The sequence below is a fragment of the Sinocyclocheilus grahami genome, unplaced genomic scaffold (assembly GCF_001515645.1).
Source record: "Sinocyclocheilus grahami isolate Dianchi unplaced genomic scaffold, SAMN03320097.WGS_v1.1 scaffold175.1, whole genome shotgun sequence".
Taxonomy (NCBI): Eukaryota; Metazoa; Chordata; class Actinopteri; order Cypriniformes; family Cyprinidae; genus Sinocyclocheilus; species Sinocyclocheilus grahami.
The window spans coordinates 310,759-337,391 of NW_015505354.1; the positions used below are offsets into that span (position 1 = coordinate 310,759).

The 26,633-nt window shown below is 37.6% G+C and overlaps 2 protein-coding genes and 1 long non-coding RNA gene across 6 annotated transcripts; 2 read left to right on the plus strand and 1 right to left on the minus strand.

The window, feature by feature from the left end:
- Nucleotides 1-455: 455 nt before the first annotated feature.
- On the plus strand, nucleotides 456-6,390 carry LOC107593727 (E3 ubiquitin-protein ligase MYLIP-B-like). Of its 3 annotated transcripts, none has more exons than XM_016283577.1 (7): nucleotides 456-622; nucleotides 1,142-1,332; nucleotides 2,817-3,002; nucleotides 3,162-3,359; nucleotides 3,465-3,629; nucleotides 4,104-4,521; nucleotides 5,325-6,390. In XM_016283577.1, exons 1-7 carry the CDS (start codon nucleotides 536-538, stop codon nucleotides 5,514-5,516), a joined length of 1,437 nt encoding a protein of 478 aa, XP_016139063.1. In that variant the 5' UTR covers nucleotides 456-535; the 3' UTR covers nucleotides 5,517-6,390. The 3 variants fall into 3 exon arrangements, with proteins under 3 accessions (XP_016139063.1, XP_016139064.1, XP_016139065.1); XM_016283578.1 differs by having other exon boundaries at nucleotides 3,174-3,359; XM_016283579.1 differs by lacking the exon at nucleotides 3,162-3,359.
- A 4,817-nt stretch (nucleotides 6,391-11,207) lies between these two features.
- atxn1b (ataxin 1b) lies at nucleotides 11,208-23,003 on the minus strand. Of its 2 annotated transcripts, none has more exons than XM_016283474.1 (3): nucleotides 22,948-23,003; nucleotides 13,758-15,852; nucleotides 11,208-13,645 (listed from the first exon to the last, which is right to left on the minus strand). In XM_016283474.1, the coding sequence occupies exons 2-3, from the start codon at nucleotides 15,642-15,644 to the stop codon at nucleotides 13,055-13,057; spliced, it is 2,478 nt and encodes an 825-aa protein (XP_016138960.1). In that variant the 5' UTR covers nucleotides 15,645-15,852; nucleotides 22,948-23,003; the 3' UTR covers nucleotides 11,208-13,054. The 2 variants fall into 2 exon arrangements, with proteins under 2 accessions (XP_016138960.1, XP_016138958.1); XM_016283472.1 differs by lacking the exon at nucleotides 22,948-23,003 and adding an exon at nucleotides 20,219-20,537.
- A 1,205-nt stretch (nucleotides 23,004-24,208) lies between these two features.
- Nucleotides 24,209-25,858, plus strand: LOC107593652 (uncharacterized). The gene is made up of 3 exons (XR_001610108.1): nucleotides 24,209-24,537; nucleotides 25,061-25,097; nucleotides 25,233-25,858. It is a non-coding gene; the product is annotated as an uncharacterized lncRNA (long non-coding RNA).
- Nucleotides 25,859-26,633: the final 775 nt, after the last annotated feature.

Here is a 26,633-nt window from a genome sequence, read left to right on the forward strand (position 1 = left end):
GTTTTACTATACTAACTATAGTTTTGCTTTACACACTATAGTACAGAATATCACATATACAGGAGCTACCTGAATCACGTTTATGTTGCCATATTCACTTGTTATTGGTGTTCAGATTTTTTAAATGTGTAGGTGCTGCTATGTCATTTTTTATGCTATGTGTCACTATGTGTAGCCTAGCCTAGTTAAATATTCAATATTTAAAATTCAATCGTTTTATGTAAATTAGCACTAAGACCTGTAGAGAAACGCAATTTCGTTTCTCCTTGTACATAAATGGTCGAATGTCGACGAATATTATTTGACTCGAGTGTGGAACAAACGCTTTGCGAATCAGTTCGATCGAATCATTTAAAAGAACCGGTTCAAAAGAATGATTCGCGATTCGGACATCAGATAACGTAGAGGCGGATCTTTGAGTTAGAGCAGGGCCTCATAAATCTGCTCTCGCTGAGTTTCCAATGAGGTGTGAGCCAGTGACGGGACCTTCTCTCCGCTGTCCTGAACTGTGTGTGAAACAATAACTGCATTCACCATGTTATGCCACATAACTCGTCCGGACTCGGTGGTTCTGGAAGTGGAGGTGGACCCAAAAGCAAACGGAGAGGACATTCTCAATAAGGTGAGTGTCGGGAATTTACGTTTCAAGTTTAGGTTTTTAAAGTTATCTAAGCCTTTCTTAATTATCACATGCTCATTAGCATCATATACAAGATGGCAAATGTAATGTATCATCTTGAATGTCATGTCAATTACTGTATAGAACACAAATGTTTGGCAATTTTCATCTATATAGTTTAAAAAATAATGAATTTTATTATTTTAAATAATTCATTTTTATATTAGAATAATTTAACGAATTATTTTAACATTAATTGATTTGCAGCATTTGTGATTTTCTACAGCAGATGTAAGAACTTCTCGTTCTTTTGTAAAATGATTTATGCATCAGCAATTTACTTTGAAAGCAGGTGTTCTCATACCATATAACCACTTCAAAAGTCCCTCTTATGTAATATGTCTTGTCTTTCTAAAGGAGGAGGGGTGGTAAGAGCCCAAGTCCCAGCATTCTTCAGATGAAAGCACACATACTTATGCATCCAAAAAATTACCATTTAATGTTTTTGTATTTAATCCACAGATATGTCGGAAAATGGGAATCATAGAGGTAGATTATTTTGGACTTCAGTTCACCGGTACAAAACGAGAGATTTTATGGATGAATCTCAGAAACAGGATTTCTCAACAAGTGGACTGCATGTCTCCTTGCAGACTGAGGCTGCGAGTGAAGTTCTTTGTTGAGCCACATCTAATCCTGCAAGAGCAAACCAGGTAAAACTACCAAAGTGAATATAAGTGGTCATATTTTACATTAGTGCTCATAGTTTGTGCATAATTGTGCACAAAACATAGTTTTTCCATTATTAAAAAAAAGGATCTGTCTGTTGCTGCAGAGTCTTTGAGGTTTTACAATTTTTGCTCACTTTGGAGAACTTGAGGCATGCAGATAAGTTCTGTTTTTTTTTTTTTTTTTTCTACTGAGCGCAAACAGGAAGCGGATCTGTCTGTTGCTGCAGAGTCTTTGAGGTTTTACAATTTTTGCTCACTTTGGAGAACTTGAGGCATGCAGATAAGTTCTGTTTTTTTTTTTTCTTTTCTACTGAGCGCAAACAGGAAGCAGCTGCCTATTGTGCTTAAAGTGACAGTATAATTTAAAAATCCATGTGTTCTGTTGTTTTTTGTTCTTACCTTTGATCCACATCTCCATGTATCTATTCATAATGTCTTTCTTTTACCTCTGTGGCAGTTACCTGTGTGCATGTTTGCTCTTGAAACTGGCACTCTTTCAGTGGAGTGCCTCATATAGGCCTGCTGAGGTAAATCATATTCCTCTGGAGGCTTTTTTAAGGGACATCTGTGTATGCATGCTCAAATCTTTATAAATGTTCCCTAAAGTTCAAGAAAAGTAAGCATTTTTGTGGGATGCTCTGGAATACAATGGTAGTACAGTGTGCTCCCAACTAGAGTCTAGTGGAGCTGTTTGGTCACATCTGACGAGGGCTGTTGGTGGGGGTGGGGAAGTGTCAGTATGTCTGATTCTGAGTTGAAACGCACTGTAATGTGATTCTCCCTGTTGCATAATCTTATACAATAGCGGGACAAAATCCAGCTCACTCTCCGTCAGCCTTTGTTAGTCTTTAAATGCATGATTATGCCAAGAGATTACTTATTGTAATGCAGACTGTGAACTTTATTGTTTTACGTTAAAATGCATATTGGCTAATAGGCTACTTGTCTTTATGTGATGCAATATTAATCATAGTAAATACGTCAGTTGGCAATAGGTTTGATCTGCATTATTTAAAAGTTTATAAATGTATTATACTATTTCTTCCCTGTTCTCACATGTACAAGTGATTTATGTCAAGTTATAGAAATATGTTCCAGAAGTCACAAGTCTGCTTCTGTTACTAAAGTTCACTGGGTTTAGGCTGCTGAGTAAACTTGGCCTCAAGCCAGCTCATTTTTTTGATTATATCAGTGGGCTGACAGTGCATTGACGTTTTTGAGAGAAACAATTACATAATGATGATTTTAAAAAACAAACAAAATTATTCACATTATTATCTGTCTATATTCCATACACTACAACATCCATTTACCATATGAAAACAATTTAGAAAAATAATAAACACTGGTGTGTAAGTATATAGAATTGACTAATGTGCTTCTTGTTCCTTAATGAGTAGACTTCACGTCTTGTTATGAAATATGGATTTATTAAGTGTTTCCATGTATTCCCTGTTGCTTTGCAGACATTTGTTTCTGATGCATGTGAAAGAAGAGCTTTTCAAAGGAAGCTTGCGATTGGACGCAGAGCAGGCGATCGAGCTCTGTGCACTACTGGCTCAGGCGAAGTTTGGAGATTACAACCATAACACAGCCAACTACTGCTACTCCCAGATATACGGTCAAGACCCCAGCCGTGATACCATCAACAAGTAAGTACACTGGAAAGTGTATACAGTATTCTCAGTCAGAATAACATCTGTTCTTCCTCCAAATAAAACTAAAGTAATTCTTCCTCTGAATGCTGTATAGAAAGAAAGTGATTGAGACAGTTTTGTGGAATTTTTACAGTGTCTTTTGTGTTTTTATAGTATTTTGTTGAGGCATAAGTCACTGGAGAGTGTTAGTCAGGCTTCAGCAGAATATCAAGCCCTGCAGCTGGTTTCCTCCCTTAACTACTATGGCGTCGAGTGGCACTCCGCACGTGACTCTGAGGGACAGGAGCTGCTCATCGGGGTTGGACCAGAGGGCCTGTTTGTGTGCAAAACAGATTTAACCCCTATTGAAAGGTGCATATATATGACAACAAAATAAGAAACACTGTTAAACACCGGGTCATTCAGAGATTTAAAATAAATGTGTCTATAACATCTCACCTTTATTTTTTCTTTCAGAATCATTTACCCAGTCATTCAAATGGCCACTCAGTCTGGAAGGAATGTGTATGTGACCATTACAAAAGACAGTGGGGACAGTGTGGTTCTTCTTTTTAAGTTCATCAGTCCCAGTGCTGCCAATGGACTATATCGTGCTATCACGGAAATCCATGCCTTCTACAGGTGAATATTGTTATGACTCTACCGAATGTACTTTAGTAAAGGGATTTTTTAAAAGAGAAAAAGCATTTGCTTTTAAGCATTTGCTACTGTTCAACCAGGGCTGTTATAGTTTTGAATTTTGAATTTAGTTTTATTTCTGTTTTATTTTAAATCTGTCTGACTTTAGTTTTTTGTTGGTTTTCACTGTCATTGTTAGTTTTTTAAAGTTTATTGAAGTTTTATTTTATTTAGCATATTTTTATTTTAAATGTAAAAAGAAACAAAACATTAATTTAATTTTCAATTTTCATTATCTCGATGTAAAGATGAGCAGATTTTCTAGTTTGTGTATATTCACAACACCTGCAATACAGAAACTTTGTGGGCTCCATTAGTGCTCAATAGATTAAAAATATAAACATATAAACCATAGAACAATTTAAAACTATTTCATACCCATTTTTAATTTAACACAATTTGAACTTAACTCTTCAGGTGTGACACTGTAATGAGCACAGTGAAGATGCAATATAGCCGTGACTTCAAGGGTCATCTGGCTTCCCTTTTCCTCAACGAAAGCATTGACCTTGGTAAAAGGTACATCTTTGACATTCAGCGCACATCCAAAGAAGTATATGACTGTGCGCGTCGAACCCTGTTCAAAGCAGGGATGGCTGTGACCGGATGTGGTAGCCCAAGAGACGGTTGCAGTCACTCTCCCCTGAGACAGACAAAAGCTGAAAGGGAGGAGCGGATGTGTGGCGGCTGCAGAGAAACTTGCTTACTGAAGGAGAAGCTCCAAAGGCTACAAGAGGCCCTGACCTGCACTCTGTGCTGTGAACAGGAGATCAATGCTGCGTTCTGTCCTTGTGGACACATGTTCTGCTGCTATAACTGTGCCGGCCAACTTCAGGTGATTGTGGCATAATTACTACAAGATTAGTGCCATTTAGAACTATAAAAAATACATACATGTACAGTATATGACTTAGAATTATAAACAATATATACTGTAAGTACCAAGTCCAATTCTATCCATGCAGGCTGTGTTAATCATAATCTAACACAATAAAGTCTAAAAATGTCATAATCATAATTTTTTAATATATATATATATTTTTTTAATATATTTTATTTTTAATATATACACACACACACATATGTATACAAAAACATAAATTATGTGTGTATATATTATATATAAAATGTCTCACTATATATTTATATAATACTATATTACATATAATATTGTGTTATATTATGGTATTTTCTTGTGAAAAAAACGTTCAACTCATTCAACATTGATGACAAATAAAATAAAGTGATTTTTTTTCTCATGCTTAGCAATCATCTAAATTGACCAGTTAAGTTAATGATGTAAGAGAACTTACACTCTTAGGTTTACATAAACCTCTGGTTACCCTCATAACATATTTCTCGACATGTGCTGTCAACCATTAGCGGCTGAAGATCTCGATAATCAGACATTTCATATTACGCAGCAGTCCTGTGACCTTTTGAATTTCACCCTCTGACATCACAGAAGTGTTCTATCACTTCAGCGGTGCATGACTGTATAGTTAAAGCTGGCACATTGCCTAACTGCATAATTAACATGAACAATAAAGAAAAAAATTTAGAAGTTTAGTTTAGTTTACAAGAATATGTTTGTGTGTTAGCATTCATGATATTTTCCCTTCTTTCCTCTCTTATCAGTGTTGTCCAGTGTGCCGGTCAGATGTGTACCGTGTTCAGCATGTCTATTTACCCACCTGTGCCATTCTACTTAGCCTGGCAGAGGCAAAAACGACCACCTTCAGTGTGCCCAGAGGAACTGCCGTCTCAGTGGATTGTGGCGATAAAGAAAATACCTGCCAGATGGACACCATTGGCCACAGACTATTTTAAAAATACAGAAGAAATATTATGATAAAATATACAGTGGTTCTTAAGTGTGAGCTGAAATGCACAGAGTGAGGCCAGCTATCCAGAAGTAGGCCTACCTAAAAAAAAAAAAAACAATTACCACTGTTAATTATACTGTTAGTTTTCACAGTATGCACATTACATTACATACTAAGTAACGCTTTACTGTAATTAAATTTTTCCTGATAACAGAGAAAAGACCCTAAAATATTCAGTTACAGATAAGACTAAGACATCAATCGAATATGTAAACGGTCTACTTTTATTTGTGTACACTGACAATAACAACAAACATTGTGCCTTTTAAAATAAACAAAACAACCAGGGTGGGCTTTCTGCCATCTCGGTCTCTGTGAACTTCTTTCTGGAACACGTCACAAAAATTAACCGAAACTCAGAACCAATGAACCAATACTTGACACACAGACGTGAGAAATATGTCTATAAAAAACTTTGAAAACAAATATTCTGTGATTATGTAATCCGTATGAAACTAAAGCGAGATACAGTCTTTCCCATCTGAGCTCGTGCAGCCATACCTGCGCGCAAACACCCTCATCACCTATATACACAAAAAAAAAAACGGAAAATCTGATCTCATCTACATTTCATCGTTTTTGGAAGAAGACCTGCTATGAGGAATAAGCCAGAATTTACCTAATTTATTCTTACTTTAGTTAACGTGTTATTTTTATAAAAACTAATTTTACTAGTTGGGCTTTAAACTATCTTGCCAAACTGAAATGTCTGTGAAATATGAAATATGTAGGCAACTTTTTATCACAGGCTAAATGTCGTACAAAACGAGGATGTACATTTTTTGCTATCATATAATAAAAATGAGATATAATGCTGTGAATAATGTGAATGTTTACATTGCAGCATGATGAATGTTACAGTCTAGGAATGTTTAGATCAGTGTTTACTGATCTACTATCAGATGTCTATGTTTATAATGTGCTAAGCAATAATAATTTATTCAGATATTTTGCAGAGTAATTCTATTCGTTAACCAAAGAAGGTTACATTTTAAAAATATGTTTATTACAGTTGTTTTAACGCTAAAAGGCTAAACTATTCCATGTTTGACTCAAATTAAAATAAGATTTTCATTTCTATTGTCTATGCATCAAGGTGTATAGGGATTTTAAAATGTAATTAACGATTCAAGTAATTAAGTTACTTATTGAGTAATTAAATTACTTTTCAGACAGAGTAATTAGAAAAGTAATTTAAATACAAATGTTGATGATGTAATTAGTAATTAATAACTTTTTGAAGTAACTTATCCAACACTGATTAGGACACACAAGTAAATACAAATGTAGTAGTTAACACTCCACATCAACTATATTCTATATCTTAAAGGATTTTTAAAGGTGCATTTTATATTTGTCTCTTTGTGTATACAGTTTTATCTTACAAATATTTTAGAAAATACATTAAGTTAAATTACATGAAAAGGGTTTCTTTCTAGTGCTACTGCAGAATTCATAAAACATGTCCTCTTTCATATTGACATGTATTTCATCCATATATTGTTATGAAATAAAGAGCATTTACATACATTTAATACCTGCCTGGTATTTTTTATTTATTCATTTATTTATTTTTTAATCAATTTTAGGATGTTAAATCCCCAGTATTACATCTTTCCATGTGCACTTTTGGTCATACAAACTATAACACTATACACACAAACTCTTTTTCACTTGATCCACCAATATTTAGCTGTATTGTATTTTTGTAAATATGCAAATTATATTTAAATATTTGAATAAGCAAATCTTGATGACTTCCAGTCTTTAAACCTTACTGTATAGTAGTCACATTTTAAAGTTCTGAGACACACGTTTTGCACATATAACTCTACCAATATACTGTACGTGATATGCTATATGTGTTACAGTACTGATATGTACCCAGTGTCTGATGTGTCAAAAGTGAATTGATGGCAAAGGTTATACCTAGTATAACGCTATGATAATTCTGAGGAGGCTAAGCAAGTACAGTAAAGTACAGATAACTATAAAGATATAAAAGATAAAGATAACTATAAAAATATAGCTGCAAGCAGCAACAAGGGGCCAAAGATTATAATTATCAAGGAACTTTGCTGCCGTACCATGGGTGCGGCAGGCGCAATGATATTACGCAGCGCCTGAAAATAGGCTAACTTCCGTCAAAATAACCAACGTGGCCACCTGCTTGCACAGGGAGCATGCTGGGGACTATTTTCAGGCGCTGCGTAATATCATTGTGCCTGCTGCACCCATGGTATGGCAGCTAAGTTCCTTGATTATTACGCCGGAATGAGAGTATAGTTCCTAGCCATATCGGCCTAGAAAAATTGCAACTTTTCATTTTCCGTCAGTCTTAGTACACGATGTAACTACAGAAGAATCAAGTTTTAAATAGTAAAAATATAGAAACTCTTTGGTAATTTGGTCATTGGTCATGAGCGAGATGCTAACTGTCTAATCAGATTCAATTATCTATGATGCCAACCCCTCAGAGGACCTCAGATGATGCCAACCCTGAAACAACATACAGAACTACCACATTTTGCTATAAGTTTGATTGCATCATATAATAATTGCTGTTAATATTGTTCATCGTCTGTTTTATTACGTCTTATATTGCTTTTTCCGTTCTGCTCGTTCGTCTGGTCAGAGGAGAACTGGCCCCCCGACTGAGCCTGGTTTCTCCCAAGGTTTTTTCTCCATTCTGTCACTGATGGAGTTTTGGTTCCTTGCCGCTGTCGCCTCTGGCTTGCTTAGTTGGGGACACTTCATTTCCAGCGTTATCGTTGACATAATTGCAAAGATATTATTTAAACTGAGCTGGATGTTGACATCACTGAATTCAATGATGAACTGTCTTTAACTGAAAAATGAGTCTTTACTATTGTCATTTTGCATTATTGACACTATTTTCCTAATTAATGCTGTTCAGTTGCTTTGTCACAATCTGTATTGTTAAAAGCGCTATATAAATAAAGGTGACTTGACTTGACTTGACTTATGCTAAGCTACAGCTAAAGGTGCTACCACCAGACTTGGAGATCGGCTGAATGGATTCGAAAACGGTCAAACTCAACTGTTTAACTCTAGGGGAGTTGGAAAATGAGCCTATTTTCAAAAATAGTGGAGTGTTCCTTTAAGTTAAATGTGGCAGTGTCAATCTTTTAACATATCACACTACACACTTTATTGTCATCTATGTTTCCACGAAGAACCTTTTGCATCCATGGAAACTCTGTTCATGACCCTAATAAAAAATGATTCTCTTAGGCTGATGATCGACGGGGCAACTTTTTGAGCAATGTTGCCGTCAATGGGCAACCAGGTGAGACACAGGGCCCACAACCGATCTAAAGTATCCAGATAGAAATTTGTTACCCATTCTCAACGTGAAAGTGCCCAAGCAACATTGCTCAAAAAAAGTTCCCTGGCAAAATTTTTCAAAAAGTTGCCCCGTGTATCATCAGCCTTAAGAGTGGCTCACTGAATATTCTTTAGGGAAACCAAATGGTACTCCAATGGTATCACAGCAAAAAAACAACAACAACAACAACATCTTACCATTTTATTTCTAAGAGTGCGTGTGGAATATATGAGGAAGTATACAGCATATATGCAGCATATGTGAGGATATATGAGGAATTATACAGCTTGTGTAGTCAGAATGTCAGTGTCTCAGGAGGCTTTTGTAAAGGGGTTAAGCACAACCTTGTCTTTGCCACTGAATAATTCGAAGCATCTATATGTAGCCGTACAATCAATTTTAGGTTTATCATCTCAAATAAAATCGCAGTTCATCAAAGGAAAAAGGCAACTAAAATTGGCACAATATTTTATTAGTGATTATACAGATACAATAAATTTGTACTATATAGGAATTCACTGAACTGGACATATTTGCCAAAAGTCGAGTCCAATGTTCCTTACCATTTCACAAAAATCAAAACAGCTACAAAAACTTGCAAGCACCACCAAAGAAATGTTCACTGACTTCACTGAACAGTCTTGGATGCTCTGTTCACATAAATACGCCACAGTTAGAAAAGTTGAGGTTGACTTCTGTCTTAATTGCTTTTTGTCAGTTTGTAGAAAAGGAGCTTGTCAAAGAATGAGAAAAATATCACAGGTACAACGAATCACACAAATATAGTTATTTACATTGAATATATCAGAAAATGAGAAATTAGTTATGTGCTTTTTTTTCTTTTTTAAAGATAAGTTTCACTCTGGCGATTGAGGTTTAACGGGAGGTAAAACATCTAGAACTTCCTTTACAAAAAAAACAAAAAACAATGAGATCCGTGACTGTAGGTTATAGGTCAATTTCTAGACATCAAGCTTGGTCTTCCAACCCAAAATGAGGCCTTGTGGTATTGCTAGAGCTAATGCTGGCTATGGACCATTGAGGCATATGCATACATCAAAATCTGACTGTCTTTGGATATATATAATATTTAAAAAAGCCATATTGTTGATTCCCAACCTTGTACATACTACAGAAAATGTTATTTTCCCATATGAATACATTTTCAATAACAAGCACATGAGTTACATTCGCAACATGTCATCATGCTAGTTAAAAATTTGCCTTCTTTGTACATTGGGTGCATGTACAGTGATGGGCTGTAGAGGGCGCAATAGTCAGCCAGTGACTTCCCATGAGTCATACCACTGGGGCTCAAACGAACACCAGCTCAGTTTTTGTAACTTTGAGCGTTTTTGCAAAAAAGGTAATACAGGAACAGAAACAGTCAGGCCAGTTTCTCAACCTGAGAATTATAAATCACTATAATGCTTTTATGCCTTCAAGTGGTTGATAGCTATAGCTTTCTTTTTAAAAACAAACAAAAAACGTTTTTTTGATGCAGACGATAATAAATCGCTGTTGTTAGGTTAAAACGGAACAGCACACACTGGATAAAAGAACGTTTGTTGCCACCAGTGTTGAAACCTGACTGTCTTCAATGAAGTTATCCACACAGTGCACAAACACACAGGTTTACATGAACATAGCTACACAGGAAAATAAAGAGAGAACAATGATAAATATGAAACAAACAACAATCCAGAAACACTTACACTTTTGTAATGGTTTTTAGTCTATTGTCATAGCACTGAATTTTCTACTGCCTTACCAATATCACCATTACAATAGACTGTATTAAACATAGTGTAGCTGTGTGGCTACTAATCAACAATCCCTTTCAGTTCTCTTTCATTGTCCCCTCTCTTTAAAGTGCATAAAATCCAAGTCCAAATTGGACTGAATGTGCAATCAAGCATTACTTCTACAATATGAGGTCTATTGAGATTCCATCTGAATATAACCCTAGACACAACAATACCTTTTTCAAGTCCGTCAACAAACTGACTTAAGTGTAAAACTCTCACTCATGACCGCACATATAAAAATGTATAGTTTCTAGGTGACCTACAGAGCTGGCAATATGACGTGTTAACTATAAGACTCCATACATACACTTGGCTTTACTCTTTAAAACGTCTACTTGTGCAAATAGCAAAATTCTTAAATGTATTCAAAGATTTTTTTCTGAATTTATAACAGCACTCATATGTATTAAACAGTCAGTTGAGTTAGATAATAATTATTTTGTGACGATAGTTCCATAAGACTTTTGTTTATGGAATAGACCAATTATATTTTTCATAAAAAAAAAGGTTTATGGATTATTACCTTATCTGTAATTTTTCATTGCAGTGTACTAAATTAATTCCTTTAAATTTGTTTAACATGACCAGCACAGCAAAGATAAATACAGATAAAATAGATCATGTGGATATTAAAATCTAAAAATAGTGTCTCAACATTCATTTTGTTTTGTTTTTTTCTATGCAGAGAAGTTAAAAGTCTGACAATGACATGTTTAGGCCATTAACAGCATACTGCTAAGTGTGGAGAAATCAACATTTTAAAAGAGACCCACAGTGGATGACATACCTTAGTCTGAGCAGTAGCTATATATTATTTTGATGCAAACAAAAATTAGGCTGTGAGAGACTGAAGTACAGGTCATTCGGAATGTCTTAGGTCAATGTTAGCGATCCATTTTTGACCACTGGAAATTTAGATTTTCGGTGAACGAGAAGATTGTACACAGCATAGTGTCCTCCTTTGATTCACTGATTCTTACTATTTAAATGATCATATTTGGGTAACTTTTATTAACTTTATTAGATGCTAAATTTCCTATATAAACAAGTTTCGATACAAAAAGGCCAATTCTGTCTGAGAAACCTGTGAAACGTGGCTTGTTTTGAACAACGAGGATGCTGCGTAGATTTAGTTGTATGGTAATTATATTGTGTCTTTAACAAAGAATTTATTATTGCAGCTGGACTGATTAAGACACACAATACTTAAAATAGTGTAAAGAAGACATCATTATTGAAAAATATTAAATGCGAAGTGCTTTGCATGTAAAATGGGTAGTAATGCACAAAATAACTAACAGCACTCAAAATGGTCTGTTGCTGTAGTAACAAAACAGAGGTGGGAATGTTTCCATCCATTCATTCAACTTCCCCTAACCTTTCTTTAAAGTGCTAATTCTGACTTGAATGGAGACTTCTCTACATAGCCACTCTGACAATGTGAAGATTTCTCCAACGCTTACTCACTCAAAACTGAGATCACAGATCCGATCAGGCAATCTGAGTGGGTTAACTGGTAAATGCACACATGAGGTATGTGAAAGCTCAGTATTGCATATCTACAAGACTATCAGCAATTCAATTAACAAATAAGGATAAATCATTTAAAATTCAATGTTGTATCTTGATGTCAGATTCAAAGTAGTCACTCGAGCAAAGCCTGTCACTTTCATATGACATTATGTAAGCAAGGGATTATTGAGGGCAGTAACAAGTGGAAGGCTGCTTCTGTTAAGAAAATCATGCTCACACAATTTAAGGAAATCACTCGTAATCATAGTCACACAAATGACAAAATGTCTTACAGTTAACCTTTTTCCATCAATCCATGTAACAGTCCCTATCCAGTAAAAGCCCTGATTATGAATGAATTCAGTACACAGTAGACAAACAGACACTGAATGCTCAGCAAGCTGAGAAAAAAAGTGGTCAGACCTTGCAACATACAACCCAAAACTGTCATGTCCAGCTGATTTAAAAGAAAGTCTAAGGATTAATATTACATATGACATGACTCAAATGATCACAGACATTTTTGTGTAAAATGATCTAATATTACAGTAACCATGAATTTGATAGGAAAGCAACAAAGTACCAAAAAGAAATCTGCTCTTCCTTGTCCCTCTTACAGTACATGGCAGTGATGGGGAAAGTATTCTGAGTCTTTGTTATTGAAGCAAAAGCATTTTCTTGGACACCAAGCAAAAATAAACTTTATTTAGTTAATCACCCTTATGTGATTTCTCAAATTAAGTAAGGCTAATTAATGTATATCTTGGTTAGAAACTGACTCCCCACCACTGCTCTATGGAGTTCTGAACATCCTCAGCATCCTGTGCTGGAGCGGCCCTCAATGCTGACCTTCAGGTGATGTGGGAGAAAGGAAAATTTTGGTAAAATCTGAGGGTCCTCTTCCGACCTCCACACTTTTCCCCTCTCTGGTGCAGACCATCTCCTCTTGCGGCTAGCTATTCTCTCAGCACTAAATGTGTATGTTTTCTCTGCCTGGTTCTGGAGGTTCACCTGTGTCTGAGGATTTATGCCCCCATCCTCCAAGAGGGTCAACACATTTCTTGGGTTGGAAGTCTCAACCAGTGTTCTTGCACTATTTTCCACTCCTGATGTCATTTTGTGTCCTTTCTTAGGATCCTCTATTTGGGTTGGTCTTTCCTCACTTGGCCCATTGTTTTTGGCTGGTTTCAAAGTATTGTTTTGTTTCATCACAGAGTCTGAAAAATTATCTTTCTTTTGAATACTATAATTTAGGCTTTTAAGGGTGAGAGAAATACAAACATCACCCACAGAGAGTTTAGCACAGGATAGTGCTAGCAACTGGGTGGTGCGGTCAGGGCAGCAGGATGACCAACCTTGACCAAACACAAAGAAAGGGTATTCCACCAGAACCTCGACACAGACCTAAAACAGAACAAAACAAAAGTAATGTTTGAGTTCCAATGGTTCATTCAGCTCTACAGAAGATTACTGCTAATATGAAAAGTGAGCTTGGTTTAAAAAGAAACTGACTCACCTGGGCTTTGTTCTCTCCCACTGAGAACTGTATGATGACAGCATTGGGTGTGCAGCTGCACTCTATGCGCTCTACAGTGCTGGAGTCAATCTTCAGTTCTTCACTCACCTCCGCACTTTGCACAAAGTCCTCTGTCCGCAGATCCTCCACACGCTTTAGTTCACCGTCTGCCAACTGAATGATAGAGCCCTTCATGAAGAATGGTGGTAGGCCCGCTGATGGTGATGATGGTGAGCTGTGAGGGCTTGTGGATGTCGGAGGTGTTACAGGAACTGGAGATCCCACCACACTGGCTGAAAGAACTGGCAGCTGTATTTGGGATGGACTTGGCACAACACAGGAGGCATGACCTCCGTCAGAGACTGTGATGTCTTTACCATTGGGTAGGACTGAAGCTGCAGCTGCAGGTGGGGATGTATTAATAAAGGTCTGAGGCAGAGCTGTTGACGCATTGGCTACACTGGGGATTACAGAACAGCGGGTGACCTCTGGCTCAGCAGTAGTTGGATTGATGTTAGTGGCACTCACCGGAATGAGCAAGGAGGGGTTGCCTGAGATCACCATGTGCTGTGGCAGGTTGCTCTGATAACCAGTTACTGCTTGCTGGGGTCCACCAGAAGCACTGGTGATGTAGCCAATAATTGGGAGCTGTGTTGCAGAGTAAAGGCTGGTGGAGAGCTCTTGTTGAGGAGTGTTGTGAGGAGCCTGCAGGAACGTGTGCGGGGAGATTGTGGAGGCAGGAGAAACTTGGCTGTCTGAGGAAGTAAGGGCAGACACTCTAGACATTGGTTTGCCTATGCAGATCCCTCCTCTCTCATTAAGGTGCAAAGATGAGTGGTCCTTACCCAAGATACTTTGGAGCTCTGAGTTGTTGTTTGCTGCTAGGTGGCTACTGGATATCAACATCAGCGATGTCTGCAGTCCTGTTCTGTCATGAGTGCTGTAGTCTGCTGGGAGCAGAACCTGAGCTTGGGTCTGGAGGCCCAGGTCGTGGTTTTGCTTGTGGCTCTGGTTGCCTTCTGACTGGCTAGAAATTACTTTGGCAGTACTGTGCTTGACCACTGCAATCTCTCCTAGTGTACCATTCTGCAGCTCTCTGTGATAGGAGTCCGGTTGCTTTGCAATGAAGCCATCTGTGTAGTGTAGAACCACTTGAGAGGGGGTAAGGGCCAGGGCATGAGGGGCAAGGACTGAATGTGGATGGATTTGAATGGGCAGTTGGGCAGAAGGGGAGGAAACGGTCAAACCCAAAGGCGCACTTTCTACCTGGATGCATTGACTGTGGGAAACATTTGGTATAGAAGAAATCACATGATGATTCTGTGAATCAATGCTGGATGCTTGGGAGATTACAGCTGTTGTGGCCAAGACCTCTTGTGGTGTCCTCCGTGGCTGTGTTGGACTAGTCGTGGACGGCACAATCTGTGAAGAGATATAACTTGTATAGGGCCCTATGAGCTGGAGATTGGGGGGAAGTTGTGTGTATTGGACGGAGCCTATAGTTTGAGGAAGGCTTGTGGCGAGAACCGCAGGATTGGATGTTAGCACGGTAGGCCCAGAGAAAACTCCCCTGTATGTGGAGCTATTGGAAGAGAATGAAAAGCCAGCAGATGTATTAGTTGGAGGATATTCCGTCACCACAGTGAGAGCCTTATTTGATGGTGGGGGGCTGTCAGGCTCAGCACTGTTGCTCTGTGATGGGCCTGCATTGTTGGGGATGTGGGCCATGCTAGCCATTGTAGCAACGCTGGCAAGCCAAGCCAAATTCTCTCCACTCTGGCTGTCACTAACAGCAGCTGACACCAGCACCTGCTTCTCTTCCAGAGCTAAAATCTCCCGCTTTTTTGGCGGAAGGCACTCATTACAACGCTCCTGGTTAGACTTCATGGTCTTGGAGCTTTTCCCGAATTTTAACCCACTTGTCTTGATCAAGATATTTTAAAGTGCAAAGTAGAACTCAGTTGTTAAGATATTCATTGTTCTATTACTTTGCTCCCCTTTTACTATAGTCTTGTCCATTGTCAGGACTCTTGTCATGAAAGGATCCATGTGCTTCATGTGGAATCATTTCTCACTGATGGCTATTGGTCCGTACCTTCATCAGACAGACAGAAAACAAAAACAAACATTGAGAAAGTGCATCCTTTTTGCACTGCCTTTGATTCTATGAAACTAGCTCAAACCTATCTGCCTAAAAGTAGCACATTATGTGATTTTGATCTTACAGTACCATCCTTTCAGTTATGAGGGCCAGGTAAAGAAATAATTTGTGACCCTGAACCACAAAACCAGTCTTAAGTCGCTTGGGTATATTTTTAGCAGTAGCCAAAAAAAACATTGTATGGGTCAAAATGATAAATTGTTCTTTTATGCCAAAAATTATTAGGATATTAAGTAAAGATGAAGATATTTTGTAAATTTCCTACCATAAATATATCAAAACTTAATTTTTGATTAGTACCGTAATATGCATTGCTAAGAACTTCATTTGGACAACTTTAAAGGCGATTTTATCAGTGTTTCGATTTTTTTTGCACCCTCTGATTCCAGATTTTCAAATAGTTGTATATCGGCCAAATATCGTCCTGTCCTAACAAACCATACATCAATGGAAAGCTTATTGATTATGTATAAATCTCAATTAAAAAAAAATTACCCTTATGACTGGTTTGTGGTCCAGGGTCACATTTGAAATGGAATATAATTGATTTTGTTTAGCAACTGGACATTTATATTTACTATGCTAAAGGAAGGGGACAATTACCTCATGCTATTGCTAACCAAATCAAACCTTCACCTTTTCTACTGAACACTTTGACTTCCATTTCCTTTCCAAGTATTAGCGTAAACCACAGTTTAGTGAAAAAAGCTATGTTCATTGAGTGAGATCATGTATAAATGTTAATGCATTTATGAATGATGCTCACGGTTTTATTCAAGTGATAAGTGATGGATCTCTAAGGGGCTACAATGAACACGTCTCCATAATCAAATGTAAATCTAAATCGGCCTCATGCTTTAAAGGGGTCATATGATGCGATTTCAAGTTTCCCTTTCTCTCTGGAGTGTTACAAGCTGTTCGTGAATAGATAAGACCCCTAAAGTTGCAAAGACTAAAGTCTCAAACCCAAAGAGATATTCTTTATAAAAGTTAAGACTGGTCCACGCCCTCCTAAAACGCCTCATTTAAACACGCCCCCACATGTCTACGTCACTGTGTGGGAAGATTTGCATAACACTGCCCACATGTATACGCAAAGAAAGAAGGCATAACTTTGATTCTCACTGTAGTATTGTTGCCACCACTGCCATGTCGTGGAGGTGCTGTGTGTTTAGTTGTGAAAGCGAAGCTACTTTGTTTGGTCTTCCAAATGAGGACACAACTAGAAATCAATGGTTAAGTTGTATTTACAACACTGTTCCAGAACAGTTCAACCCAAATATTCAGATGTGTGCAACGCATTTTACGGAGGACGAGGACTGTTTCCTAGGAGAGTAGCCTACAATGCTGGTGTTCCGGTAAATTCAGTTCCCCTGTTTCCCCTTCGTCGTGCATGCTGACCCTATACAGTCTGTGATGCTGACACATAATGCTGACTCACAGCCTGTAAGTACTTTTTCATATTTAAGGGATTTGCCACTGACGATTCAAACGCGAGTTTTGAGCAGTGTAGAGTAGTGCTTGTTGTTTGTCGTTTCTCCGATCACAAATGCAGACATGGTTTTATGTTTACGCGGTGCGATGCAACGTAATGTGTAAAAAGACAGTATAAGTCATAATCAGTAATTATGTCCCCACTGGATGCAACAAATGCCTCGTTTATAATGGGTTTTATTGGTTTTGTTTTGTCGCGCTGGGACACGGCATCACAGTATGGTAAGGGGCGTAACATTTCTGTTACACGCTTGAGGTATTCGGCCAATCACAACGCACTAGATAGCTGACAAATCAGAGCACACCTAGCTTTTCAGAACGATGAGCTTTGTAAAAATCTACACGTTTCAGAAAGGCAGGGCATAGAGGAGAAACAATAATGAACAGTATGTGGAAAATAATGTGTTTTAAACCGCATAAACATTTCATTACACCAAATACACAAAATAATGTTATTTTTTAGCAACGTCATATGACACCTTTAAGGACTAATAATGTTTGCATATTCATACAGTCCATCTACATACATCAATGAGGATAAAGAGAGCACAGGATGAAAACTTAATATGCAGAAAGAGTGTGTGGACAGGAAAAAGATGAAGAGAAAGAGAGAACACTGGCTCTCCTGACCCACATTGAGCTCTGCCTGCAAGCGAACATAGTTATTGAGTTAGAGTGTAACAGTGGAGAAGAAAGAAAGAGAGAGAGCAAGAGAGAGTGAGGGAGGGGGAATAGAAGGGAGAGATCCCTTCACCACAGTAGATCTGCACCAATCACTGCCCTACTTTCCCCTGCTACAGCTTACACCACACACAGCCATTAAATGCTTCGGTCTATTGTACACAAGAGCACAATACACACACGTACACATCAGCATATCCATTGGACTGATACGCGCTTATGCATATGTGATTTGGTGCAGAGTGCTCATGTATCAAAGAACAATAGAACTGTAGTGATCACATAGATCACAGTCTTACACGGCTTTCAATGCACATAGCATAATAAAAGTATATTAAAACATTACATATAGATATAACTGCATTCCCATGTATCATTTCATGCATTTACAGGGGTCCATAACAAACATTTTTGTGATACATTATCAGATTCTAAAACTGGGTGAAAAACAAAATTTCACAATACAGGTAGACCAAATTGTTTACCATTAACCTAAAAACCAGAGAGACTATGAAAATGCTTTAATGAAAGACTGAATCAGTGGAAATGAAGCTTAATCCTCCACTGAGGGTTTATAAGACTTCTGAATGTAATATTTGCTTGGGTTTTGTGTTTCTAAGATGTACTTCTGCCTTTGAAATACTTGAACGCAGAAGCTTGCTGGTTCCTTATGGTAAAAAAAAAAAGTGTAACAGCTTAGAGGAGAACTTGGGAGGGAATGTTTGTGAGAAAGTTTCAAGAATACCAACATTTTCACACATTATTTGTGTGCGTCTGTATGTGCATATTTCTCACTATTTCTTACTATGTGCCTGTCTATTTCCAGGGGGTTTCAATAAGCACTACTGAAATACACCAACAATTCAAAATAGCTAACTCAACCTAAGCCTGCAAGGCAATACAGCCACATAAGACATAAAAGTGATGCTTCATGACTGTTCTCTTAATTCTTGTGACTGATTCAGTGCCACAAAGCTGTAGTTCATGTCAACAACAGATGGATTTTCTATCGAAACAACCTCAATAAGTCTTTCCGTCGACTACTATTGTTGTTAAATTAAGCTTGACCCTATATTTCACCTTCCGAAACCATTCTTTTACAGCTTCAAGACATTAATTTATTAAATAAATCATTGTAGGTGATTTCCGTTGTAGACACACACACACACACACACACACACACACACACACATATTCGCACACACGCTCACAGTGTGGTTGAGCCAAAGAGCCAGAAAGAGTAACAACTTCCAGTATCCTTCTAGTTCTTTAACAGTAGCTCTCATGCTCTGCAGGCCCTCCGCAGTTCAAATGTCATCAATGCATCATATTCATACCTATAAACTCACACAAAGACATTAACACACTAATAAAAGCAATACGAATGTAACATGTCTGAGTAACTGGCACAAAAACAAAGACTTCTGAATGAAAATACTCTCATTTCCTAATTTATCTGCCACACAAACAAAAATAACGTCACATAATTATTGCTATGTACTGTTTGTAACACAAAGTTAATTCTGTGAACAGTGTGTTAATGCAAAATCCCCAGGAACGTATTACTAGCAGGGTGCTGTGACACCTTTTTCAATGATGTCATCTCAAAGATGACTGGACCATTGCCAATGATTGTGCATACAAATATAACTGCTCTGAAATTAAATGCTCATATTAACATCTTTCCTCACAAAACACACCTATATACTCAAAGGATTTTCACTCATTTCCATTTAGCGCCTGTAAGCAGCTCCTCTCTGCACTTAACGACCTTTTATATGGGTGCCTGTCCCTTTAAAAGGCAGTCTAGAGAGTCCTAAGCTAGACATGAATCCAAACAGAGCTGTTGCTGCCTTTACATTGACTAAAGCCTGTTTCTCTGCTCTCTCTCTCTCCCCTATAAGCAAAAGAGCACAGCATAAAGAATGACACCGAAACATTTGCACAGAATTGCAACTATTTCTGCAAAGCATATTGGTTATTATTAGTTATAATAATAAATGGATTTCTCAAATACATGCACATATTTCCTTCTCTTCATGGAATACGAGAATAATATAGTATGTGCAATAAGCATGTATGAATCAAAACCAAGCAAACATTTAATCTAAGGGTGATGTCTTACCTTTCTTTATAGGGGTGCATTTAATAACTCACTCTCTCTCTCTGCATTACGAGTGTAACTCACTCTACCCACTGGCAAGCTGTCCTTTGTCCAGGTTTAGCTCTGCTATCAGGTCACACGCGCGATCCTCTGATTTATGTTTTCTTCCATGTCCAATGTTCCCCCCGCCTTCACTTTCCTCCACTTCCTTCGACAATTGCTCAGAGGGCTGAGGGTAAAGGAAGTCCCCTCGTCTGCGCTGTTTTACTAGCCCTACGTGTGAGAGCTACAGCGTATGTTATGCAAGGCAAACAGACTGCCAGCTCTCTCTCTCTCTCTCTTCTGCTCTTCACACATACACACACAGAGCTCTAGAGAACACAGCTCCTCCTCCCCCAGTCAGCCTCAGCAGCCTCATCAGGTATTCATTCAAAAAAACACACTCTACTTGGCAGAGCGCCCAGACTACACACACACAGATTGAGAGAGAGGGAGGGACAGGGAGAGGGAAAGAGAGGGAGGAGGAAAAATTGTGAGCGAGGAACCAAGCACACTAGAAGAAACACATAGCCTCACATAGACCACTGTACATTCGCGAGAAACACAAGCACCATGAAATTCCAAATAAAGTCTTTGTGATGGTTTCTATGCATTTTCTCACTTTCTTTCAACAACTAATTAGTTTCTCTCTGTGGAAAACAAATTTAGTGCCTCACCACCATTATGTGTGAAGAGAGTAAGCATATTTGCATGGAGCTGTATAAGCCTGCCCTGGAATAAACCCAGAATTTTTCCTTATCTATCGTGTGATTACCCTTTGGTTATTTCTTTGGAAACCAATTACTGACGATTGAGAAAACAGTTTTTTTTTTAAATTCACAACTTTTTCGACTTGACCAACAAAATATTCAAAGGTTCTCCAATATATATTTCCTCTGGTATTTCTACTGTAATTATGACAAAGCTGCTTGATTTCAAACTTTTTATTAATATAAACTTTGAGTGCTGATTTATTAATTAACCACAATTCATTGTGTGATTCCAGAAATGTCAAGAAAAATAGATATAGCTATGAAAAGAAATAAGATGTTTTTAGCAGCATTTCAGTACAAATTATCAATTATATATTATCAATAATATAAAATGTAATACATTTATTTACATGAATATGCATATTAGGCCCTTAATGTGCTCCAGCCTCCTGGTTGAGAACCACTCCATTAGAGTATTTCATTAAATGTATAAAAGTCAAAATCATTTTAGCTGGGGGGGGTACATGCAAATACAGTCACTCGCTCCATCACACACGCTTGCATACAAAAGTGTTATCTTTGCTCACAACCTTGAGAAGATCTGAAAACACCCTATGTTCAAAAAATGTGCTGTCAACAAGGAGAAATGCTGGGAACATAAAAAAAGCTATCAGCAATATATAACCTCTAATATTAGCCTGGCGTGCTTTACTCTCTCTGAGCAGATCCCAGCACTGCACTGGGTGTGTTTGCCAAGCCACAGACAGATACAAAGCCACCATATAGCATATGAAAGCAAAAAGGTTGTCTTTGGAAAACTCACTAACCATAGACTTCTCATGGCCAATCATTCACCCACACACGGACGTGTCTCAGTGTGTTGTCTTCTTGTTTTTGACATAATGAGGAATCCAATCTTTTTGTTGTCTCTAGCATAAAGGCTTAGAATCTTAAACAAACTAATAAATAATATAAAAGTTTAAAACCGATGCATGTAAAATTTAATTGCCATAGTAACATAGGTAATTTATACTACTGTAAAAGATTTTTTTAAATAAATTACTATACTTTTATTCAGCAAGGACACGTTAAATTGATCAAAAAGGAAGACAGTAAAGACATTTATAAAGTTACCAAAAAATTATAATTTTAAATAAATGCTGTTCTTTTGAATATGAATAAAAAAATTATTTAAAATAACATCACAGTTTCCACAAAACATATTGATAATAATAGTAAATGATTATTCAGCACCAAATCACCATATAAAAATAATTTCACGTGACACTGAAGACTACAGTATTTTACAAACTCCAAGATTTTTAAAAGAAATCTGTAATTAAAATGGTATATTATTTAATATTAATTTATATAGTTACACAAATAATGACTTTCATGCTAAATAGAGAGAATTCTACCCATTATTATTATCTCTGTCAGAGGCAGCGCGTGTCAGGCAGCTTTGGCAGAGACTGTTAGTCAGACTCAGAGAAAACCTGTACTGTTTTCACTCTGGATGGGTCAGTGTCTAAACCAGGGGTCACCAGACTCGGTCCTGGACGGCCGGTGTCCTGCAGAGTTCAGCTCCATCACTAATCAAACACACCTGAACCTGCCAATCAGGGTCTTACTAGGTATACCTGCAACTTCCAGGCAGGTGTGTTGTGTGTTCCAGGCAGGTTAAACTCTGCAGGACACCGGCCCTCCAGGACCAAGTTTGGTGACCCCTGGTCTAAACCCTACAAAGCCCTGCAGAGAGACTGCAGACAGTCTTTGAGCTATGAGGTGCTCTATCTTGGCTGCCAGTCTTAGTTTCTGCTTTCTTCTTTTTCTAGTTTAGCTCTCACTCTAATATAACTCAGATTAGACAAACCTAAATAATTAAAGAAAAGTTAGGTGTGTTCACAGAGATATACATTAAACTCAACTCAAAGTCACCAGTGTAAAACCATCAGGAGTTTCTCTGCAATTATCTATTTATGACAGGAATGCACTCACAATTGTCCATGATCAGGTCTACTTTCTTCTCACAGACGTCCAATCACTTTTGCAAAGCCATGGAGGAAAAATGTTATCACAAAATTTCATAATCACTGTTTTGTTGGCTATAAGTACTGACACCTGTTCACTCCTCACACTGAACTTTGCTGAAACGACTTAGCGATAGTGAGGCATGTCCTAACATGTCCAGACATGTACAAGGGGGAACACAAGACCAGAACTCATGCTGATTTATGGACTTTGCAGTGGACACAAGCATATAACATAAGATATGTAGAGAACCAACTTAACAGAATTTAGGGCTACAATATTTAGAAAATGTTAATTATGCTAAGGTTATGGCATTCACGTATAACAAGGAAAGAGATCCAGGTGTTTTCTTGTTTGGAAGCATTTGTGAGATAGATTTAAGAAATTTTAAATGATTTTATATATTTCTAGTTTGAAGCCTGTGAAGTTAATTATGAGATGAGTTTAATGTCTCATGTGCAACAGAAACAATATAAAAGTGAAGATATTTATAAAATACGAATTGCAAATGCACAATTGTCAGCAAACAGAAGGACACAGGACAGGAACTGACACAGATGAGGTGTTTATTGACATGAGTAAACGAGACAAACTGGTGGACAAAGCAGATATGGATGGATGGATGGATGGATGGATGGATGGATGGATGGATGGATGGATGGATGGATGGATGGATGGATGGATGGATGGATGGATGGATGGATGGATGGATGGATGGATGGATGGATGGATGGATGGATGGATGGATGGATGGATGGATGGATGGATGGATGGATGGATGGATGGATGGATGGATGGATGGATGGATGGATGGATGGATGGATGGATGGATGGATGGATGGATGGATGGATGGATGGATGGATGGATGGATGGATGGATGGATGGATGGATGGATGGATGGATGGATGGATGGATGGATGGATGGATGGATGGATGGATGGATGGATGGATGGATGGATGGATGGATGGATGGATGGATGGATGGATGGATGAAGCAGGTAGATAGTCAGGTATGTTGTGCAGGGTAACAACAAGACCAGACAATGGTGTGGTGCACTGTGAGGGATTATAAAGTGTGACTTGATGAGTGTAGGCAGGTGCGGTGAATCAGAATTCTGGTGATTGTGAACGAGTGGGTGGAGCTGCAGGATCTGGCGTGGCTGGTGACTCCGTGACAGTAGTATAGCAGATACAAACTTAAGTCCAACATTAGAGTTAAAATAACCCTTTAATAAACCTTTATCAGATGTTTAGTGTTGGCTAATTCACTCAGACTATCTTGAAAATGCAGCTTTTTTGTTAAAATGTTTGCAAAACAAGCATCATTTATGATACCATTGTTATGAAATATGTTGTTAAAACGCAATCTTCACAAACAGTTTTAGAGATTTCAGTCCCTCCCCATTCAAGTTGACAGGAGCTATTATTGTAGAATGCTCATATGGCCGGCGAGTGAATCGACTTCCCTTTAAAGGAACTTTTCTAACAGAAGGCATCCAGTTTGGTGTCATTTGAGTGAGCTGTACGCACTTCGAACTGGAAGGCCCCTTGATTTAGTAAGTATTATACTGTCTCTGAGCATGTGGGAAGATTATTCAAGGACCTGTGTTACCAAGGTAACAAGGACAGGGTCTACATGTGTCTCAAGGCTTCCACCTTGAGAATTTTTCTCTGAGTCATGCGTTATTTCAGTGTGTAACTATGTATGCATGTGAACAATTTTTTTTTTAAATCAGTTTTATACCTTTTAACACGATTTTCTGTGTGTAACAAGAAATTAAAGACAAAATTACTGTTTCACCTTTAAATCAAAGGACATTTGACAATAGATGAAGTTGAACTCTATAAGGTAAATGGTTAGTTGTAATAGTTAGTGGAATAAATAGTTGTCATATTTAGATGATTAACAGACAATATGTCCATTGTTTGTTTGCAAGGCCCAATTGATTGCAAAACATATAAGCTGAATCACAAAGTCTGTTTAACTGCAAAGAACTCATACAATCACAGAGCTATATTTAGTACTATCTTAAACTGGACCCCAATTACTTTCAAAATATTTTCTTTTGTGTTCCACAGAAGAAAGAATGTGATACAAGTTAGGAACAACATGAGGGTGAGTAAATGATGACAGAACGTTCATTTTTGGATGAACTATTGTTTGCAAGTACTTCTTTGACTTCTTAAACCGAACCACAATAAAAGACCACCAAATCTTTCTGAAAGTAAAATGTTTTTCCATGTCTTTCAGAGCCAGTATTTTTAAGCCAAAATAGCTCTAGCCTACACACTGCTGAGAATACAACTTGAGGAGCGAGGACAAGAATGGTTGAAGGAGCAGCTCAACCACTTTACAAGCACAGACATGAAGAACATCATCTTTGATTTCTTTAACTATTGCCAAGGGGTTGAGTAGGCAACGTTCACTGGTCAAAAGTGCCGAATGCTTAATAAAAGTAAAACGCTAGATTGCATGGTCACTATATCGGAGGCGTCCAGTAAGGAATGCAATAACATTCTCTGTATCAGACACTCAAGAGGCTTAATACTAAGCCTCAATAATGGTTTTGGCAGCCTAACAGAGAGAGAACACATTAGAAAACACACAAACAGCAATTATAAAACCAAGCTATTATAAAGCCATTACTAGATCTTCCATCTCTAATCACTGTCACTGCTTCACCACAGAAGTACTGGAAAATGGTTAACCCTACACAGAAATATGAAATGGAGAATCAGAGCAAACCATGTGAAAATGGATTTCCTCCTTGCTTTTGCTTGATGAATAGCAAGTAAAAGATAAATGCTACCATTTGTACATTTCTAGATAAGTTGTATTTCACTTTTAAAATCTGTTATGAATATGTCTAATACTGTTTCCCAGTGCAATGCATTATGAATGATGTTTTGAATCACTATAAAAAACATTATCTGAAATGAAAATTATTCCTTCTCTTATATACTGTATCTTAAGATCTAGCAAATATGATTTTGAATTAGGTTTCTTCCTAATTTATCTCTTGATGAAAACACTGAGATAAACAGGTGGTTTACTCCTGCCACTTTCCTTTTCCAGTGTTGCAGCATTATTTCCAGAGGTGCCCAAACTTTTTACAATGAAGGGTCAAACTTGATTGATGGACGTGGGCAGAAAGCAAATGTTGCATATACAGTATCCAACTATATTATAATAAATATGCTTTTTAAAACTAAATTCTCTCATATTATCTTCATTTCAGTGTAAAAATAAAATGCATTGAAATGTGATATGGCATGGCAACCAAATCATGAGATGCCAAAACAAGACGGGCCAGATGAACTTATGAGTGTGGCAAAAAACTGCTACAATGCATTCCAAATGAAGCCTTTGTACTTTATTACATTTTGTACTTTAATAGTTATACTGACTTATTAGTAAAATGCAATGATTTTTTATTATAAAATAAAAAATCCATAGTGAAATCAACTCTAAAGATGCCACTCTTTCCAAATACGAAAATCTTGAATTCTCTATTCTACAGTTTTTCCCTTGAAATAAATTTATTTCAGTACAAGTTCCTGATTTTGTGAATTTGTCATGCTTGATTTGTTTAGTAAACACTGATACTGTTGCCAGGCAGACACTTTCCCTTTTGTGTAGCTTGACTGAGTT

Excerpts from the sequence above, each read along its gene's own strand:
- LOC107593727 (XM_016283577.1), top strand. The coding sequence starts at position 536 with ATGTTATGCCACATAACTCGTCCGGACTCGGTGGTTCTGGAAGTGGAG. Across the intron at positions 3,003-3,161 it reads AGCCGTGATACCATCAACAA|TATTTTGTTGAGGCATAAGT; the intron begins GTAAGTACACTG and ends GTGTTTTTATAG. Across the intron at positions 4,522-5,324 it reads ACTGTGCCGGCCAACTTCAG|TGTTGTCCAGTGTGCCGGTC; the intron begins GTGATTGTGGCA and ends CTCTCTTATCAG.
- atxn1b (XM_016283474.1), bottom strand. The coding sequence starts at position 15,644 with ATGAAGTCTAACCAGGAGCGTTGTAATGAGTGCCTTCCGCCAAAAAAG. Across the intron at positions 13,646-13,757 it reads TGGGAGAGAACAAAGCCCAG|GTCTGTGTCGAGGTTCTGGT; the intron begins GTGAGTCAGTTT and ends GTTCTGTTTTAG.